This window comes from Medicago truncatula, chromosome 8 (genome assembly GCF_003473485.1).
Source record: "Medicago truncatula cultivar Jemalong A17 chromosome 8, MtrunA17r5.0-ANR, whole genome shotgun sequence".
NCBI classification, from domain to species: domain Eukaryota; kingdom Viridiplantae; phylum Streptophyta; class Magnoliopsida; order Fabales; family Fabaceae; genus Medicago; species Medicago truncatula.
Genome location: NC_053049.1, coordinates 32,340,991 through 32,363,021, shown reverse-complemented (window position 1 = coordinate 32,363,021; position 22,031 = coordinate 32,340,991). Strand labels below are relative to the sequence as shown.

The 22,031-nt window shown below is 33.6% G+C and overlaps 2 protein-coding genes across 2 annotated transcripts; one reads left to right on the top strand and one right to left on the bottom strand.

The window, feature by feature from the left end:
* Positions 1–1,842: 1,842 nt before the first annotated feature.
* Positions 1,843–8,794, bottom strand: LOC11421731 (membrane-bound transcription factor site-2 protease homolog). Its single transcript, XM_003628916.4, has 7 exons — positions 8,421–8,794; positions 8,137–8,339; positions 6,677–6,824; positions 4,214–4,294; positions 3,663–4,127; positions 3,256–3,570; positions 1,843–2,169 (listed from the first exon to the last, which is right to left on the bottom strand). The coding sequence occupies exons 1-7, from the start codon at positions 8,670–8,672 to the stop codon at positions 2,020–2,022; spliced, it is 1,614 nt and encodes a 537-aa protein (XP_003628964.2). The 5' UTR covers positions 8,673–8,794; the 3' UTR covers positions 1,843–2,019.
* Positions 8,795–12,447: 3,653 nt separating this feature from the next.
* On the top strand, positions 12,448–21,326 carry LOC11418544 (actin-related protein 2/3 complex subunit 2A). Its single transcript, XM_003628917.4, has 10 exons — positions 12,448–12,683; positions 12,776–12,842; positions 13,481–13,688; positions 15,028–15,197; positions 16,768–16,845; positions 17,014–17,146; positions 17,234–17,325; positions 18,375–18,431; positions 20,611–20,682; positions 20,795–21,326. Exons 1-10 carry the CDS (start codon positions 12,469–12,471, stop codon positions 20,828–20,830), a joined length of 1,128 nt encoding a protein of 375 aa, XP_003628965.3. The 5' UTR covers positions 12,448–12,468; the 3' UTR covers positions 20,831–21,326.
* Positions 21,327–22,031: the final 705 nt, after the last annotated feature.

Here is a 22,031-nt window from a genome sequence, read left to right as displayed (position 1 = left end):
GGTCATATAAAAAACTTTAAGTATGCTATCTTTGAATCTTGATATAGATAATATCAAACTAATCAACATGAAATGAACACAAGCAAGGGAATGGATGCAATTAATACAGCATGCTAACCAAACCAAGAATGAGCCTAAGAAACTAAATTATGGATTTTAATCACTATGATAATCATATGGGAACTTCTTTTCCCACCCTCACATGTGCTTTAGATTGGTAAATTAAAGAAAAAATAAGATTTTTTTCATCCTCCAAATGGAAAGATATAACGATTTTTTTTCCGTTTGAAAGTGTACGTAGTACTTCTGGACATGTGTGGTGTTTAAGAAAACATGGCGGATAAAAGTAGCTCCCCGGTCATATATATATTACAGAAATGAAGAAAAGTTGGTATATATATTATATACCAGCAGTGATTTACATTGTCTAACTCAATTTTTTTTTTGGCTTCTGGCACTGCTACCACACTCGCGCGCCCTACAACATTTCGAATTTTATAATATGAAAGGTGTAAAAACACATTAGAAACACTCTCTAACATATTATATTTTTTCGGATTTCATAATCCGAACCGGGTGTGAAAGAAAAGAAATTAACAAACTATTGTGAGGTTACATATGATTTACGTTTTCTACCCACACTCTTCCCCCTTAAATTTTTTTACTTCTCAAAACATCCCTTTTCCACACAATACACACACATCTCTTTCCCCTTCACTTCCTCCATCAGAGACATTTAACCTCCCGTTCGACCACCCTATTTTGACGGATACCGTCTCTTCAATCTTTAATGCCAGATTTCTTCACCATAGAACCATGCAAGTTCACGCCTTTTTTTCTCTCTATTTTGCAAGCTTTAGAAAAGAAAACTTAAACTTAGTTTTCGTAGAGTAAATTGTTTGTTTTAGAACCATGCAAGTTCACACCTTTTTTTCTATCTATTTTGCAAGTTTCAGAAAAGAAAACTTAAACTTAGTTTTCGTAGAGTAAATTTGTTGTTTCTATGGCCTGCAGAAACCTAGTTTCAAAATGTTATGATAGGGCTTTTAACTCAGCTTTCGAATATTAGGAAACGCAACATAACATCTAAAAATTAAGTTTCCATAAACTAAACAAACAAGACAAATTTACGTTATCAATAATTAATTTTTAGATGTTATTATACAAATGCATACATTTGAAACCTAGATTTTCGAAAACCTACAAAATACAGAGGAAAAAATATGTACAACTCTTATTCAACTTAGAAGAAGGCGCCATAGAACTAAGAAGAAATCTTATGGTCAGAGATGGGAGCACATGTGCCGGAGAAAGTAGTGGCATCAGGGTGAGAGTGGTATCCCACCAGAAAACGGATGAAAGTGGAGGTGTGAGCAAGGGTTTTGTGCACAAAGAAAATGGAAGAGATATGCATGCTGGGAAAAGTGAAACATGATAAAAGTCAAGGAGAGGGATATGGTAGAAAAAATTGGGGATGTAGAAAGCACTGACTTGATCTTTATGTTTCAATCAAGTACTGTCTTGGTCTTTAGTTAGCAAACTTGTTAAGTACACTTTGATCCTCAACAACTGGTTCTTAAGAATTTTAGACTTGCATTTAGGAGTTTTATTGTTCTGCCTAAAGATATCTTCAGTATGCAAGGGTTGCATTCCTAAGATTACTCCAAAAAAATGCATCTGAATTAACTTATTTTGAACTGAAAAAAAAAACGTGTAAAAGCATTGTGAGAGGCTGGTAATTAGACAAGATTTATAATAAGACATTATGACATCATTTTATTTATGTAACTCATCCTACAGAAAATATTTGTGGCTATTGTACTAGTTAATTCAATATCATCATTAATAATTCAAACATTAGATCAATAAAAATCATATTCTATTGAAAGTCACCTGAAATTCACTATAGGAAGTTGATTCCTTCAGAGGATTGAACCAAAATTCTGAACATTCAGGTTTTGTCCACGGAGTTGACTTAAACTCATTTCAAATTACAAGAAAGGGTGATATCAAAAATAACTAAAGGAGTAAACGGAAAAGGCCAATAATAGAAACAAGTAACCCACAAAGAAGACATAGTCTAAGAACCTTATTCCTCTTCCTTGGACTTAACGAAGTATAGTGAGATAAAGTTGCATCTAAAATAGATTCACCATCCAGAAAATACACCTGACAATAGCATCATAATCAAAGGAAAATTAACAATGGAAACAAAAACATTCTTCTGGTCTCAGAATTAATGCATCAAAACATTCCTATGGTCTTAGAAGTAATGCATCAAAAACATTCTTATGCTCTCAGAAGTAATGCATCAAAAGGCTTGTACACACATTATCCTTCTCTTTCAATCTTTGTTGCACCATCAACAAAAGCAGTTTGTTTGAATGTCAATTTGCAAGAAAAATTAAACAAACTGAATCATAGTTTCTTAAAGTGTAAATGTGTAAATTAAGGAGATAAATACAATGCACAAATTGCACTTGATCCCTTCTACTAGCCTTCTTCTACTAAGTTTCCCATATGCAGGAATTATGTAATGTAGAGCGACCTAGGTATACATGAGTGATGCCATCTTAGTCTTGTTACTACTAGCAACATGAAAAGGAACTAACTGACATTGGTAATTCTCAGAAGTCAGATCTATTTATCTAGTAAGTTTTTCTCACTAAAACACTCCAACCTCTTTTGACTCAACCTTCAAAATAACAACAAAAAAATAACATTTTTAACATTTTCCTAGCATTATAGTAACAATTTTTTCTTGAAGGCCTGTTGTTTTCCTTAACTAAAACCCAACTTATATCTATAGACTTATTTTTAACCTACAAACCCAAAATCTTTCACAATACCATCCCACTTAACCCCACCATGCAGCAGGCTAACTGTATTATCATAATCTATTGAACATAATTAAGGTTTGAAGTGGTAAGGAGGGAAAGGTTTCTGTCTCCACCTCCAACATAATACAAATTATACTAACATTCACTATTCCAGAAGAAAAAAAAAGGTCTGAAGTTATCGAATAATTAAGCTGGTCAAACAAGTGTAATTTCAAGTAATTACTCCATTATCTTAATTTTTCTATATTTCTTTTATAATATTTTTATCTTCATCAAACAGATTTCTGTTTGTGGTAAAGCTATCTATTAGCTACTATGTTAGATGTCAGTAAATCACAATAAATCATTCTATGAAACATCAAATAAGGTTGCATATAAGGCAAAGACTAAAATAAGCAAGAAGTTCATCACTTACTGGTAAACCATTGAGAAGAGCCAGAGCTAGAGAGATGTGGAACGTCCATATTAAAAACCTTTCCAGAAAATTTGGAAAATATGCAACAATCTTTGGTCCCCAGCGAGGCTGATATGATGTGAGGTGAATTGAATGTGCCATTGAGATAACATCACCAACAAAAATAAAAGTAGCACCACAATTTCTTTCTTTAAGGCTGGAAGTTGTCGAAACTGGAAAACTGTTTTCTTCACGCAGACATTCTTGAGGTCTTGAATATGTGATCTCAACCCATACCATTCCAGGCTCCTGAACTGGAGCTAAACAAAACTCATCCTGTGAAAAATATCAAGTGAATATTCAGTATACATTGTATCTTAGAGTAGAGACAAACTACAAAGGTTATTAATATTCCGATAATTATCTACCAGAGAGCATGTACAGCTACTTCCATTTGATTTAGCTAGCCCCCATCCATCACCACACTTATCAAGTTTGACAACGTCTTTAGCGTTTAAGCAGTACATATTCCGTCTCCCATTTGAAAGATCAGTTTCACTCTGACCATCATCTAGTGTAATATTGCCAGAGCATGAAATTTTCACGAAGGCATTAAGTTCACTGGAACAAACAAGTTGATTTTCCAGTAATCCAGTAATTTTGCTTGCTTCCATTACAAGACTAGGGACACAGTAACCCTTCCCATTATTGAGAGCAGCCAGGTCTCCAGTGTGCTGGGAAATATTTACATTTTTAAGCTGGATGCCATATGTCAATGTATTAAGCTTCAACCACTCTTGTGCATTTCTGATGCGTACATTATCCACAGATAGAATAACATCACCAGGAGCCAAATAACCATACAAAGGTGACGTTGAGGGTACATCCATAACCTGTTTCACATATAGCCACCATACATGCAATAAGATGATATGTACACAAAGAAAAAGGTCAATCGAAAATGATCTAGAAGTAGTACCATTGGACCATGACCGCTGCTGTAAAAGGGAAACAAGAGCAAGGGCAGGAGGAATAATGTCAATCCGCAAGCTGCACAGCACTAGAAAAAGGTTCAAGTTGTATAAATGCAATAAGCAATCTTGACCATATAAAAGCCTAAACTAATATACAAGCATTCATATACACATCCAGATTGTTAAAAGTGTTAACTAGTGTAGTCATATCATTCTAGGTAGCCATAACGAGCTGAAATGAATGTGGAAATGCTTCTGCACTGATTCAGGTGAAATAGTGTTTAAAATTTGCATGAAGTCGTGAATTTGGGCTGATTTTATGAATTTGAGTTCGCTTTTTAATCTAGCCTAGACTCACAAGAAACCCCTATTTCATCCTTCACGTTATTTGTTCTTCCTTTACATTTGAAACAGAGACAGAACACAGCTCCAAAACACAACATATGAAGTGAACAGCTCCTCTCCAGCAACGCACGTAGACGTACTCTATCTGGCAGCCATCACTGAAACACGACCTTCACAGGGAATGTGTACAACACTAAAACATGGACCTTTCTCTCCGACGATCTTCATTGCAACATGCACAGCACTGAAAACACGGCCTCCATAGACACAAGGAACACCACTTGCCCTTTAGTATTTTTAAGTTGTTGTCTTATTGTCAGAAGCTTGCGTTGTGTGATATTAGATGCCTTAATAATACACAGAGTGATGGTTTTTGCACTTCATAGAGCATCCTTTTCTTGAGTTTTTGTAACTCGGCATTTAAAATTTAATGTTGCACAGGTTCAGTGTTTGTAACAATTTGATTATTGCATTTGTGTTGTGTTGCAAGTGACCATAATTCGGAACTTATATGTGATATGATCATTCATATAGTTTGATAATATTTAGTCGGCCAAATGCATCTTGGGATCGTTTAAGTTTTACGTTTGACCACATTGGTCCTTTATGTTTTTTTAATTTCAGATTAGTTCTTTAAGTCATAAAATGTTTGCACTGTAACCTAAAAAAGGTGCATATGTGGCCGTTTTCTGCTGACGTAGCATATCCAAATACACGAATTTTATTTTTTAATACTTTCTATTGAAATTAAAAAAGATAAAATACTGTTCATCAACTTCATCATATTCTTCAACATCTTCACCAAATTAAAAAACAAAACTCATCAACCTAAAAAAAATCATCTTCAACATCTTCATTTGTATCCATCTTTTAAAAAGAAATTAAAAAAATTCAAATTAAAACTGTTAGGTTTTATATTGTTGAATCTAAAGGAAATCAAGGTTAAATGCCATCATCTTTATCCCATCATCATCTTCATCTTTAACCTAGGAAATATAAAATCAAATGCCGATGCAATCTAGCCACTTCGGTGTATTATTTTCATCCCTTCGTCAACATTTTCCGAACAGTCACCAACACAACCTCAGCACTCTCGCTCCAAATCTCCAACACCACCCAACATCACACGCAAACCCTCTTCATCTTCACCTGCATTCAAAAACATCTCCTTCACCAAGAACAGCAAGAAACCACCTAATCCAACACTACCCGTTGACACCCACACATCTCGCAGCTCCTTTCCAAACCCAATGCCGTTTGGACCATCTTACTCAACCAGCAAATCCGTTCAAACAAGTTACTCCTCACAACCCCTTCGTTCTCAACCATCTTCCAGGCCATCCAAAACTGGTTACACTCCATCAAATTTTACACATTTTCTCATTCAAATCCAAACCTAAAAATTAAGATTTGGGATTTAAATGAACAAAAGAAATCTCATTCAAATCCAAACCTAAAAATTAAGATTTGGGATTTAAATGAACAAAAGAAAAAATGAGATCTGATTTAGTAAGTTACTAAGAATGAAATGCAATGCAAATCCAGAAACAGGAAACAAAGAGAAAACTTTGGGTGTTGTTGGAAGCTTGGGTGAATTGATTTGGTTTGTTAAAGAATATGATGATGAACACTGACATTTTTTATTTTTCTAATAACAAGTAATAAAAACATGAAATTTGCTTAATTGGATATGCCACATCAGCACAAAACAACCACACAGACACCTTCTAACGGACTTGGATGGAAAAAGACTAATCTTTTACAAAGGCCAAATTTAAAGGACTAATTTGAAATTAAAAAAATGTAAAGGACCGATGTGGTACAAACGTAAAACTTCAAGGACCCCAATGTAAACAAGGGTGAAACAGCCTTCTCAAAGAGAGACATGAAATACGCGGATGGAAGTAGTTGTAAATTACTAAATTGTAATTGATAGGACACCTGTACAATTTACTAAATTGTGGTCAGACATTCAAGGTCAAATGATAGCTAGTTCCAAGACAGGATTACTGAAAATCACTGTGTGCGTGTGTGAAGGACTAAACACTAAAGGTTGTTGAGTAACATTAATGTATATATTCCACAGCAGTAGTGTCAATGGATTCTATTTCAATTCAACTTACAACTGCATTGTGCCAAATGCCTGCAGAATATATGCGGAGGGCAGTCAAATGTTCTGAAGCTTGCAGCAAATCATCATTGAAGGCAACCAGGGCACCAGGAAACAGAACTGCGATGAAGATGGCGATGTACTCTATTTGTATTCCCTCACTGCTTTCCATTGAAAAGGTGCAATAGCATAAGGCATGAGAATCTAGCTTTTGACATTTCAAGCAAAACTAAATTTGATATTCTTGGTATCTGCATAATCACAGAGTAAATAAAAGAACAATAAAAAGTCTACTGCTGAAATGATCATTGGAAATACACCCCTGTTGTTTTTAAATAACATGCTGCAATATTGATGTTGAAATATGTTTAAAAATGCTATGAGCCTGGGGCACCTAGAATCTACTCATAAAAGGAGAGAATAAAGGGATTCTATTTGTATTGATCCCTTATTTTTATCAAGGTACATATATGGGAGTATTTAATGCAACTCACTCAAATCCATGAAACTTGTTTCTCATAAGTTATGCTTATTTTCTCTATTAAGGTTTCTAATAGAGTTAGGAATGAGTCTCAGTTCGTTTAAACCCTATCCTCGACAGCTTCTGCGCAAGGAGCACATAAAAACAGCGGAGAGGAACAACTGCAGCAGTCATTCGAGTCTTCAGAAGTACCAACAGTAGCAAAAGAGGGGTCAGAGGAGGGTCGTGTGCTACTCAGGCACGAGATGGAAAAGGATGTGTCACGTGGGTGCCGGTGGGCTCACGTGCAGTCGAAAGAAACGGTGAAGAATGAAAAGTAAGACTTTTAGCAAACCAGGTCGTGAAATCTGACCTGGAACAGGTCTGACAAGTATTGCCATGGATCACCCAATCCCACGTTTTTACCATCATACTCACTTTCCCACCCTGGTGATCCCGACGACAACATTACTTGGTGAAAGAATATATAAATAGACATGCTTGGTGAGAGAACATGTCTTTCTTAGTGAATCTTACTTTTCAAACTCATGAAACTCTCCCCTAAACCTATGTTGAGTTCACCAATTTATTAGTAGTTTAGTAAATGTTAAAATTAAATGAATTTATTCCCACTTGTTCATCTACAACATGAATCTGCTTCAACTACAGATTAAATTATGGAAAAGGAATCCTATTGATGCGACATTCGGTAGGAAATTTATCAACAAAGAATGCATTCAGTATGAAGCATGTCTACTCACACATTCTCTCATAAAAAATAACCAATTCATCTGAATGGTTCTTCCAACAATAGTCTGTGATATCACTCAATTTTAATAAATGCAACCTACATAGCACCAACACTTCATGTCGAATGTGTGTCCAGTGTCCAACGCATGTGATTACATTCAATTACTTCCATTTTTTTTTTAAATTATTATCAGTATTAAAGTGTCAGTGTCGTGTTCAGTGTCAGTGCTGCATAGAACGCAACAAAGAATAAAAAAATAGACCTAGTAGCGGCGAGTGCATGACCAAATTCATGCACAAAAACAGACACAATAGTAGAAACACAAATACATCCAGCATCAGCAAGTGATAAGCTCAAACCCGACAACAAATTCGGAAACCCAAACAGCATTTCACTAGCAATACTTCGAACTTTATTACTTTCTCCACATATATTCAAAGCCGTTGCAACCTCCCAAACCAAAATCTAAAACAAAAAACAACAAATCAAATCAAATTGAATAAAAACAAAATAAATTACCAATTACAAACTGATAAAAATTGTTACCAGCGTAACAGCGAGCATAGCAGAAAGTGCGAAACCAAGGCCAATAGAAAACCAGAGTTTAAAAAAGTTGGCATGTTTGCGACCGAATGTGTAGAGAGGTTTATTGAAAGAGATGAATTTGTAATCGCAATAGAAGAAGGAAATAGTGTTGGAGAGATGAGAGGAGGAAGAAGAAGGAGCGTGAAGAGGGAGAAGAGTTCTGCTGTTGGGTTTTTGATGGCTCACGAATCTTCGCATTCGTCTCGTTTCCATCAGGTACAAAATTGTTGTTCCTCCACCACTACGGCGGCACTTTTATCGGTCAAGGGCAAAGTAGTCATTTCTTTTCAATAATTAAATTTATCAAAGCCTAACTGACGAATTATCTAAGATGCAAATTGCCTAAACGAAGTGATGGTGTTTTATTGATGTTGGTGATGTGAATATTAAGATGATGTTAAATTATTTATGGGAGTAAATGTTGATGATGAAATGATTTGTTTGTGTATGGATCATGCATTGTCGAGTTTACATTATCATCATTGTCATTCCTATTTAATGATGGATATTTGATGACGGGTGGATTAATTTGTAATATACCTCCAATTATTTAATGATGGTGGATCGCTCGGTGACATAACTCCGACCTCCAAAACTTGGTACCACATGCATGTAGAGTCAAACTAGAACATTGCATACATATGAACCTATGTGAGACGTGAATTGATTATGAGAATCTATGTGAAGATGTGTACATGACTATGTGTGTTCATGTGGCGTTTGATAAAAGTTCTTTAGATGTTAATTTTGATGCAACTTGTTAGCATATTAAATGATACTTTACTAATGTCAAGTTTTGTAAACATGATCTATATGATAATAATTAATAACTTTCAATACAACGATGAATCTTCTGATAATTATGCGTAAAAAAAATTCAAAAGTGTTGTATATTAAGTTTGACATCAAGAAGCCAATTATCCATATATGTAAATCAAAGATTTGTCATCTGCAAGTAAAATTGGTCTTCTTATATCAAATTAAAATTGAGAGGAAGTTTGTACCAAAAGAAAGTAAATAAGAGAGCTTATATCATTACTATGAAGTATCTTTAGCCTAGTATTTGATCTTCGTGCGCTGGTGACGAAAAAAACGTCGTGCTCTTTAGAGCTATCAAAATGGGTCGGGTCGAATGGGCCGGCCCAAAAGCCCGAATAAAACGTAGGACTTGGACCTAAAAATTGCAGCCCGAATAAATTCAGGATTTTTTAGCCCGGTCCGAAAAAGCTGGTTGCCCATTTAGGCTACGGGCAGCCTGGGAAAAAGAAAAAGTTAAACTATATGGGAGACTACAGAAGTTGCCATAGTGGACGTTAGAGCTTCAAATCCTGTTGTTTTGAAAATATCATTCAAAGATCAAGAAGTTAGAAATCATATTTATCATTCGCAGTGGAAAAAAGGCTTGCTTTTTCTTTCTTAAATTTATTCATGGTATTGATATTTATTGTTTTCTATTTTTATAGACATTAAATATTTAGTGTTAAGTCGTCAAAATATAAGATTTATCCTCTAAAAAAAAAATACAAGTTTTATTTTTCTTCTGTTATATGCTTTATTATTTCAACTCAACATCGCCAATTATGAGTTGTGAAAACAACTGCTGATCATAATACGATGAATATCTTCATCTGATATCTAAGTTTTTTTTGAGTGATTGAGTTTCATTAATTATATAGCTATGTTAATATGCTATGTGTGATTATAAACTGTGTAATTATGTGCATATAGCTATGCAATCTGATCATGTTTTTTTAACTTGTGCAAGTTCGGTTAGTAATTAGGATCATTAAAAGATTTTTTTTTTAAAAAATGTGCGTGCGGGCTGACCCGAGAACCCGTATAGGGCCGGGCTCGGGCTCTATTATTACAACCTGTATTTAAACCAGGATTTTTAACCCGACCCTAAAAATCCTGCAGTCCGTTCGGCCCGAAACGGCCGGGTAGCCCATTTTGACTCGTTGCTTAGTCATAAATTTGAATGGATGTCTTATAGTAGTTTATAATTAAAAAATATCTTTTGATAATTGTTATTTCTATTCAAGTTTATAGCGGTTTGTGATAAGTTAATTCAAATGACTTATAACTTAATAATAAACTACTATAGTTACCTCAATAATATGAAAAAACCAATAATTAACCACAATAATTAACCACTTGTTATCCAATAACTAATAACTATCAATGATTTCAATTTGTTACTAACAAAAATAACACAAATTTGATTTCAATTTGTTTCTAACAAAAATAACACAAATTTATATATATATATATATATATATATATATATATGTAGTAGATTACATATTTTACCCTTAAGCACTTGTAAAAAACAACTGTAAAATTTTAGTGGGTTATGGGCAGTTTAAACTTTTAGCAAGACATTTGTTTTTATATATAGATTTATAGAGTAGATTAAGTGTTAAAAATAATAAAATTTTAAATCATAAAAATTATATTAAATCTATCTAGTTATATAAAAAATAAAAGATAAGTCTTTGTTCACGACAAAATAAATCTATCTAGTTATATAAAAAATAAATTACGAAAATAAAAATACAAAAGCACTGCAAAAACAAACAAAAACAGGTAAATAATAGCACACTAAGTTTTTCTTCACTTTTAAAGGATTTTACTCGGATCAAAATCTATGACCGTTAAATTTTTTATCGACTGTTGTCATTACTGTTTACATTTGGACGTGGATCGCAATCTTATACTATCCAAATTGCTTGTTATCGACGACTGAGAAGACTTCTCATTTTACGCACGCGCGAGTATCAATTATTTCACACAAAAACATAACTAACATTGAAGCCACATGCTCTTCAACCGGAATAGCATGCCAGACAATTGAAAACAATAACAAGAAGAATTTCAACGATGTGAGTTGTTCATTTATGTTATAAAACCTTTTTTAAATATTTATCATATTGTTTTATTTGATATTATTTACATTTACGACGCAACTTCAAACCTGCAAATGACTTGCAAGGTTATTCAAAAATACTAATTGAGTGATGACTTTTCTATTATAAGATTGATGCAAGAGTTGAATTACACCAAATACTTGAAAAATGTGGCTCTACCGTTTATCGGTTTTCTACTCCTCAATTATGAATGTTCAAGGATGTGGCTGGAACTGTTGTGCTAATAATTTTGAAGGTAAAGTTTGAACAAAAGTTGGGTATGTTTTGTAACATGTCAAACTTGCAGCAAGTCCATAAACATTCCACTAGCATGTATGTTTGTGATTTTTTTTATAAACATTTATCTTATTATCTTGTTTGATATTATTTACTAATGGTGCTGCTTCAAACCTGGAAAGGTTATACAAAAATACCACTTGAGTGATTTCATTTCTATTATAAGAATCATGTGTAAAGAGTTGAACTAGATCGTAATTTTTGACGAGGGACAGATTTATTATGAATTTTTATTTCCTTATGAATTTTTTATAATTAATTCGTATCTCGTTTAAAAACTCTAAAAATTCACGAGGAAAGTTCTTATGATGTTATATACATGCTTAGAAAATTAGAGAAAGAAATTTGACCCGTGAGTATACATTTACTCATAACAAAATTGCAATTTCGCACGTTTTGGTTGAAAAATAAAAAAATTAAACATCTTTGAAATGCTACAAAATTTTGCAAATTCTTTTTATGTATTTCTTTAGATGTCTCTGCAAACAATCAATTTAAAATTCAATTTTTAGGTCGGAGTTTTCATCATTTTGTTCTTTGAGTTTTTGACGCTTTATAAATTCATAATTAATTTGTCATTAGTTGAAAAATTCTAAATTTTTGTGTAATGCATATTTCTTTGTTGTAAACATGCCTACAAAAATTATGAAAAAATTCAACCTCTGAGTAGCATTTTTGGACTTCACATATAGTACGTGGTGAATTTCAATAATTAATCTTATTAATAATAAATATAATAATAAAAAATAGAATGAAAAGAAACAAAATATGGTGATGTGATTATTATGATTGAGAAAAATGAATGAATGAAAATCTGTAAGTGGAAGAAAAGAATCGGTCTGGATCTGAGTGAGTGTAATAATACACATAATCATAATCATCATCATCATCAAAAACTGTTGAAACGAAACACGAGAAGAGAAGAGAAGAGAAGAAAGCGGAAAGGGTCAGGATCATCGATGATACTCCTCCAGTCCCATTCTAGATTTCTGCTTCAGACTCTTTTGAATCGCCTTCAAAAGTTAGTTACTAAAACGCATGCGTTTTCATTTCGCTACTCCTTCATTTCAACTGCGTTAATATCTTCTGTTTCTGTTTCTGTTTCTGTTTCAGTATCGAAAAAGGTGTTGAACTCGATCACCACTGGGTTGAATTTGACGATGTCAGATATCACATTCAGGTACTAACAATGTTTGTTAACACGATTATTATTACTATTATCATAAACGCCGTATAGTCAATGTTGTTGAACACCTGCTACACTTATCATGATAAGCGCTTATTTATGTTTATGATATGAACTTGTTTCCATAAACAATTTATTTTGAAGCTTATATAACAAACACTTATAAGCTCTTTCTATAATAGAAGATAAAATTAAGTTAGTTATATTGTTTTAGTATAAACTGTAAGTTGTTTTCATAAGCTATCTTGGAGACAACAGCTTATGAACATGTCACGAGTTTGTTTCCCTTAGTTCTCCTAAATGCATATACTAGTAGATAAACTCAAACAAGTCGATTCAAACATATCATAAATAGTCTATCTCATTAAATAGCGATTTGTTCAAATCCCATTAAGCTCCCTTTTTGAAATGAAAACAGCTTATGGACTTGTCAAAAATTGTTTCCATAAACTCTACCAAACAGTCTCACAATTGAAACATGCCCAAAATGTTGTCAAATAGAGGCGCTATAGAGGAATTTGAATAAACCCCTATTTTATGCGATCCACGATTGACAAACACTGAGTAATGTAGATAATTTGAGTTTGACACTTTTGGGTTGCATATTTGATCAAGCTAAAAAATAATTGTAGGTGTCAATGAAGAATCCTAATATTTTCTTGCTATCTGTATCGTTGCCTACTCCATCTTCGGAAACTATTTTTGTATGTGGACTTCCTTTTGGAGCCATTGAAGCAATCAAAGCTGCATATGGCAGTCTTGTGCAAATTCTTGATCCTCCAAGGGATGGCTTTAACCTCACATTGAAGATAAATCTCTCAAAGGTTCCTGCAAATCAAGGTATATCAGGGTTTTTAGTATAGGATGTTACCGTAACTTTGAATTTCCCTTGCTATGAAAAGTTTTTTCGTCTTTAGCTGAACTTATAGCTTCTGTATTTTCTAATGCATTAAAACTACCGATTAGTAATGCATTTTCATTGCTACAGTATATTCTTTCCACTGTTTTGGTTTCAGGGATTTACATTTGCTATAGATATTAGATAGTATTTCAATATAAATTGATAATTGAAGCACTAAGTTGATATTCTCAATTTTGCATATATGATTTACATGTGCTTTGGATTGTCAATATCTGAGCTTTTTTCTGTTTTAGTTCATAGTAATATTATTTGATGTGTAACCCAGAGATGGATAATGGTTCTTAATTGAAATTGCAGTAGAGATTAATAACTATGTTCAAGTTTCTGTAGTTTCGTTTACATGAAATAAAAGATAGCATTTTTATTCTCAATCAATTTAACTTTTTATCTCTCCAGAGTTTTCTTAACGTTTCTCAGTAAGTAGACCATTTTCCACTTGGTTTGCCTCTTAGTCCCATGGTTCTGCATCTGGTCCAGTAGAACTTCTATTTGAACCAACCACCATTAAAGGAGTCATTGGTCAGTTGAGAAATTGAAAGTCAGCAAATTTCTCATGCCCTACAATGCACCAATTCCTCTGTTGGCATTTGGTGTTCTTGCGTCGCTTGCCTTGAACCCATTCACCGTGAAACCAGTATCATTCTACATGATGGATTGTCCTGCTTTCGTTCCAGCAGTCATCTGTCTCCATCTCCCATTCCTTTTAAGGCATTTGTTCTCTCAGTGAATGCCCTGGTTTATTAAGATGGATTTTGAACCTACTTCCCAAAATTCTTTGAGAAGTCAGAAACCTACATACGGTTTTTCTTTCTCTATTTGTGGAACCCTAACTACTGTAGAAAAGCCAAATGGAAATAACTATTTAGCTTGCTCTTCTTCCCTGTAACTCTGGTTTCTTGGCCAAGGTTTCTATGATTACTCGGAGAGAAAAATCTTAATGAGACTTTTGTTGAAAATCATAGTTTGTGGGATAAACTTGTTTATGAACTCTGTGCTTTGTGTGATGATCTCTTGAACCAAATATTTTTGGCAAATTTCAAAACTTTTAATACTTATCATACTTTTTTTCAAGAAGACTCGACATGTTTTGCTAATAAATCTAAATGCCCAAATTTTTCTTTTCTTCTGGAAACTGTGTTTTTTCATTCTGGTTCGTCACTCCATCTTTGGTTTTATTTAAGAAAGAGAAATTTATAAGTTAAATTATTTTGTTGTTGATGCTGTTCTTTGACAATTGGCGATGTTGATCTTGTGCAGAGCAAAGACAAGCACTTTTGGTAAAAGTAGCATCAGTAAGGGAGGTCGTCCTTGGTGCACCACTAAGGGTAATTTTAAAACACCTTGCTTCTAGAAATGTTGCTCCGGATATGGATCCACTTGTTGCTCTTGTTCATCGACCAAAGGAGTCTTTTTTTGTTTTTCCTCAGGTATGATAGTTGAATATGCAACTTTCTGTTACTGAAACCTTCATCCTTGCTTGGGGTATTTTATTCATATTGTTTTTTGTACTCAAAGAAGTAGTTCAGTAATCCATAACAATCCTAGATGCATGGGTGACTTCCTTTTAGCTTTAATATTGTTCCTTGTCAACTTTTATTTATACAAAATATAAGGGAACTTTAATAACAGAGAGGAGGTTCTATAGAAAAAACAGAATCTAAGAAAGAAAGAGATACCGGAGAGAGAAGTTAATGGAGTTTACAGAAAACCCTGCTGGACAGACCGGTTATGAACATTAACATCGTAACTGAATGGGAAAAACACATTTTTATTACAAAAAATGTTCCCAGGCCTTTAGTACCAAAAGCTCAAACCGTGGGCGTACCGGTTATGGGTGTAAGGATAGGAGAGCTGGAAAAATGGCTGAGAACAGTTAGGTAGTTTGTTTGCTAGATATCCTTCATCTATTGTATTATTCTTTGTTCTCCTGGAAGTTGCATATAAGGATTACTTTAGCCATATCTCTTGATGTGAGATCTCAACACACCCACCTTATGCCCAACATTGGACATTTGGAGTGAAGCTTGTAGGATTATACATTTGCAGGTGACCAATAATAGATTTGGAGGTGCAATTGTTCATAGTTTGGAAAATTAGGAATAATACAGTGGAATCTTATTTCTGGGTATTTTATAAAAAATGTGTTTGGTTTAAATCTTACATTACTTGGAATTTTTGTAAGAGTTGGATATGTTGACATCAAGTTTACTCCCATCTTCATGGGAACTTTGGGAATAGAAGCATAGGAAAGTGTGGTAGTCATTTTATTCCTCAGAATGTTTTATAGCTGGGAATAAGTATTATAACTTTGTAACAAACAGTGGAATCTATATTTCTAACTTCCACATTTCCAGGAATAAATTTCACAACCATGAAACAAACACCCCCACGATAGATTGTCCACTATCTAGGATTTGGGCTAGGTCTAACTCAATTTCAAAAAAGCTAGCCTCTGTTTTTTTGTCCTAGTCATGCTCTTATTGTGCTTCCCAAATCCTGGTAAGTGACGTGGCAAACTTTTCTCAAAGTTTGCAGGACATAACCAACTTATAGAACTTAAATTAATGAAACATTTCAGCCTATAACCTTATAATAAGTAACAAAAGATTTTGCAATGGACATGTGCTTTACATCAAATAGAATAAAATGCCTAATCTTACCCCACATGGGCTGTTATGCCAAAGAAACCTCAATCAACTAAGCATGTAGTATACAAATTAAGAAAGACAGGTCTATTTATGTAGTCTCTAAACCTGCGACAATAGATGCTTTTCGTTGGGAAATAAAGAGAAGTGGAAAATAACAAAACAAAGAATTCTTTTAATTGAAATTGTACAAATTTTGTTCGCTTGTTTTGATTCTATTGCGTTTCAAAGTTTATGTTTTGTCACACTGCCTGAGAAGATCGACGTTTGAGACGTTAGTTGGCCCATTTAAGTTATTTGATACCAAAGCATCCCTTAGGGTTAGTTGATGAAATAGTTTTGTTTTTGACAGGCTGATAAGGTGACTGTGATGTATCCTATGAGATTCAATGATTCGATAGACATTGTTCTTGCAACTTCATTCTTGCAGGTATGATTTCTTAAGTAATTTGTTTCTGCGAAGGTCACAGGATTTAAAAAGAGCATGGAGAGAGAGTTGTACATTTTTGTTACATCTTTCATACCATTCTTTTGTCGTGCTTTGGTCCTTGTTTGGGTGTTTTGATGGTTTTAACTTTCAAGCTTTATTATGATTTAGGAATTTGTCGAAGCCAGGCGTACAGCTGGACTTAATAATACCCCTCCTTGTTCATGGTCTCATACTCCACCACCGGAACTGAAAGGAGTATCTACTGATGCATTATCTGCAAATGCAGGATTTGTATCATTTGGTTAGTGTCCGGATAAGTTGTCACAATGTTTGTTTCGTTCATAGTAATGTTATGTATCACTGAAATGTAATATATTCAACTTCGCAGTTATCTTCCCTCGTCATGTTGAAGGCCCAAAACTGGATCGGACAGTATGGAGTCTATCAACTTTTCATGCCTATGTTAGTTATCACGTTAAGGTTGGGGTTTTCTTTGTCCTAATATTCTTCAGTTGCATGCATAAAAATGATATCACTTCATGTGTTAAAAGTATTGAGTCATGACAATGCTCTTACGAAGGTTGATTTGGTGTCAATGACATACATTACCATCTTTTAGACTCTTACATGTTATTTATGATTATGAATTTATGAATATTACTATAGCATTGACAACGTAAGAAAGTTTTATACACACATGTTGTATCATAATGAATCATAACTCACAATGACGGCACATAATATGTTATTTTCTTAAATATCTTTTTACAATTTTTTACATAAAAAGATATGGTTGGATGTCGTGTATAATTCTTTTACATTGTCAGTGCATAGTAACTAATTTTATATATATAAATTAATACGTAAATCTTAAAATATACTAAAAATAATGAAAAAATAATTCAAAGCATTAAATATCTTATCCATAAGTTATAAAATAACTAATGCAAGTAAAACTCTTCAAATCTATACTAGAAAATGAGAATCATTCAATTTCATAATTTTAGTCATGATACAACTGAAATGAATACTATGGATATCTTGCATTTGAATATACTCTTAAACGAAATATTTACAAAATGTCTTTATTCAATATATATATATATATATATATAAATTATTGTAGTATGGTAAATTCGGAAACCAAAAGTTTTTTTTTTTTTTTTATCTATAAAATGTTCAGATATAAAGAATTTATTCAAGTCTGAAGCTAATATTTTGTCTTTTTACAAAACATTTTATGGATAATTTAAATCATTTTGATTGATAAACCAATGAAGCACTCGGGGGAAAGAGGGTATGTTAATATGGATCTTTGCTGATATATATTTGGATGCCAAAAGTTGTCTGTAAAACAGATGGAAGGAAGAGTAATGCTAAAGGGAGGGAATAGGGATTATATAGTGGAAAGGAATTGGATGTTTCTCAGTATAGCTTTATATGTTTGTCTGGCCAATGATGAATTTATTTTTACAATAGACCTGCCTAAGAGATGTTGCTTAGTATACCATTTTGCTTATTTGTAACAGTGCTCCGAAGGATTTATGCATACTAGGATGCGTCGTCGTGTGGAGTCTTTGATTCAGGTAATCTTGCATGTTATTTTATACTTGTTCAAGCAAACTTTTGTGGTAGCTCATAGCGGTATTTTTTGCAGTACCTCACCCTAATTCGACGTTACCAAATATGCTTGATTATAAATAGAACAGTTTATACTTGATATTACATGAATGGTTAAACACTTACTTGAAATTGATTAAAACTGATCTTATTGTTATTTGACAATACAAGTTGTACATAAAAAGGCATTTCCTGTAAACTTAGGGGTGAAAGAGATCATAATTGTGAATCTACCAAGGAAAATAACAGCATCAAGAAATAATAGGATATAATGAAAGAATAAAAGAAAAAACAGAGATAATAAAACACAACTAACATTCCCTCTCCAACTAGTTGGAGCATATTTGTCATGCATGCAACTCGGCCAGCTCATGAGCGCCCCATCAGGTGGAGCACATATGCCATCAGCTTCCAGCCTGTTACATATACATGCTATCCTAAAATACTGCAAGAATTTGGTGAATATGTCTACTGGGTGATCATTGGAACAGACAGAACTATTATTTATGATGCCTCCAAGAATCATTTCTCAAATAAAATGACAACAAACCTCAAGTTCACGTTTTCCATGAGTCATAACATGATAGTCAACATCTATACTTGACTTTACCACAACCGATTGTGTCTTACTTCTCCACGAGATTAAAGTCCCTCCAATTAGAATATAGTAGCCAGAAGTTCTCAATCTCAATTTGTATTTGAATATCCAACAATATCAGTGTGACCTTTTTCTGGATAAACCATCCCTATTTCCAGGTGATCCCTAGATATAGCTCATGATTTTAACTACATTCCAATGACTATCACAAGAAGAATTGATGAAATGAGTTGCTACATTTATAGGCAAATGTTTATCTGGCATGGTTATTGTGAGAGATGACTTAATATTCCCACCAATCTTTAGTATCTGCTTGAATTTGAATGTGTCTCTTCATGGTTAAAAGAAGCTCGACAATGGGGGTCTGTATGTAGGAGTCTTAACCAGTTGCAATCTAGCACCCTTATCTCTTCTAATATATCAGGTGCATACTTTCTCTGAGAAATGACAATACCTATCAGCGCTAAGTCTTTAGGTCATTGATACCTTGTTGATAATCTCCCGTAGTACATCACCAAATAACTACATTTCTACAATGGTGCGTCTAAAGAATTTTAATATGCTTCATGAATCATCCAGACAGTTGAAAGACCATACTAAGCTTTCCAAAGCAAGCATGAGATGACTATTTCAAACCCGTATAAGGATTTCTTAAGTTTACAAACAAAACCTCACTCACCCTAAGCAACAAACCGTAGTGGTTGCACCATATCTAGTGGGTACAAGGGATAATGTTTACGGCATTAATAATTATTTGTGGGATCACTTGATGCCGACATTCATACCAAGTAATACTAAACAACACAGTGGATGAATATTTTTTTGGTTCAAAAGAGTTATCTGAAGATTGTGGGGTAGCAAGAACTGTGAGCCGTGGAGGTGGACATTGGTTCTACTAGGGAGACAGTATGGTGAACCCTCAAAGAACACGATCTTCACAGACATGTAAAAACCATGTATAGTAGAGGAATACCAACTGTATCCATTACGAACTCTTAAATAACCTAGGAAAACATGTTCAATAGTGCAAGCTAACAACTTTCACAATCAGTAGAGAGATCATGAACAAAGCAAGGAAAGCCAAAAATACGTGGAGGAACAACATACCCTTTTGATGCAAATGCGAGTGAGGAATCATGATGTTGCCTATAACCAAACATAACATCCAATTTATCAAGTATTCAGCACTAAGAATAACATCTAAGTAACTTTAAAGGAGCACTTAGTCAGGAAAATTTCTTAACTTTTTATTTTTATTTTTATATATGGTCCTATTATTGGCTTTTAGTTGTTTACAAAGGAATGCATCTGATTTGATTTTACTGGCAACCAAGAGCCCAACTACAATGCCACACAAATTATATTTCATTCATTGAAGAGTTGGTATGATAGAAGTGAGTTTATCGTGTTGCATGTGCCAATGACAATCTCCATGTTTCTGATCAATTGCTTTTTGTCTGACATAAGTGGTCATTACTCATTTTCCCTGCAATGATTTGTTGACTCACGCAGTATAAGTTGTAATGAAACATGTGCTTATTTTTTAGGCTTTGGGTCGTGCTAAACCAGATCCTGAGAGTTCAAAGAAAACTTCACACAGCAGATCCTTCCAACGAATGGTTCGTTATGTGCATGTTTAATGAGTTTTGTGATGGTTTTTAAATAGTAATCTCTTTTTATTTCTGTTTTATGATAATATACTAAGTCTGAAAAACTTATACTGGATTATAGAGCCTCAAGGAGTCAAGAACCAACTCGTTTTCATAAAAGGTGAAGCTTGATGAGAAAGTAAAGATGTTCAGCTTCTTTGGACTATACAGTCACCGACCAAGGAATTACTGGTGCATGTTTACAGAATGTTCCATGTGCTTTTAACTTGAAGATGTGATTGTTCCTTTGATCTCTACAAGCTCAGCATCCAATGAATTGCTGACCTACTCTTGCAGACTGCCCCAGGTGCCTGTAATTTATTCGTAGGAAAAAAAGGATACTAATGCAAGATAAGCGTCCGATCACATTAGTTATTAAAGTGTACAATTGTTTATCATCCGAGGAATCCCCTTTTAGTGTAAATTTGTTTATTCAAGTTTCAACTTGTGAATGAGGTGGTATGGATAGGCTGCTTTAGCATTTTGAGGGTTATTCAATTTAAATTTTAAACAAATGCAAAAGCATGTAGGCTCTTGCGGGTTGCAGTTCAAATTCATTGTTTACTAGTAAATTACCATGATTTTTCAATCTCAAATGAATCTTCCTCTATGTATGTATGTGTTATCAGAACTGCAACATTTGTGCTGATCAGTCCTGAAAAGATATACCATAGGTGCGTGGTAATGTTGTTGGTAGAACTTGCAATATGCCACATATGTGTCTATCTCTCTCAAATGGACAATAAATGAAGCAAGCTAAATGACGCAAAACTAAATTCAAATATGCTTGGAAGATTCTTTCAAAAAAAAAAAAAAAAGCTTGGAAGTGTACTCTTTTTTGTTAGTTTTCTTTTAGAATGAACTCTCATTTCCTGTTCAAAAAAGAATAAACTCACATTTTAGTCTTTGAAGCATAATTTTTTTTCTTCACTTATTTACTTCCTGAAGCATATGAAAATAACAACATTTAGAACATATGAAAATCTGTCTACTTAGTTCTTGAAATATATATATAAAAGCATATGAAAATAATTTTTTCTCTTATTTGGTTTCTATTTTTATTTGTTAGGAGTAAGAAGAGTAACTAATAATTTGCATTTCTATATGTTTCACTAATTTATTATTATTTTCATATTTCACTAATATGTGAAATGAGAGTGACTTTTTTGGGAGTAAATTGACGGTTTATTTTTCTATTCAAGACACAACTCATAAGGCTGTAACATAAACAATTTTTTTCGATTTCCCAAATGCAGCATGAACATCTTTAAACATTTTTTTTTTCAATTCTCAAAAGTCCAACCAACTTGGTTTGCTTG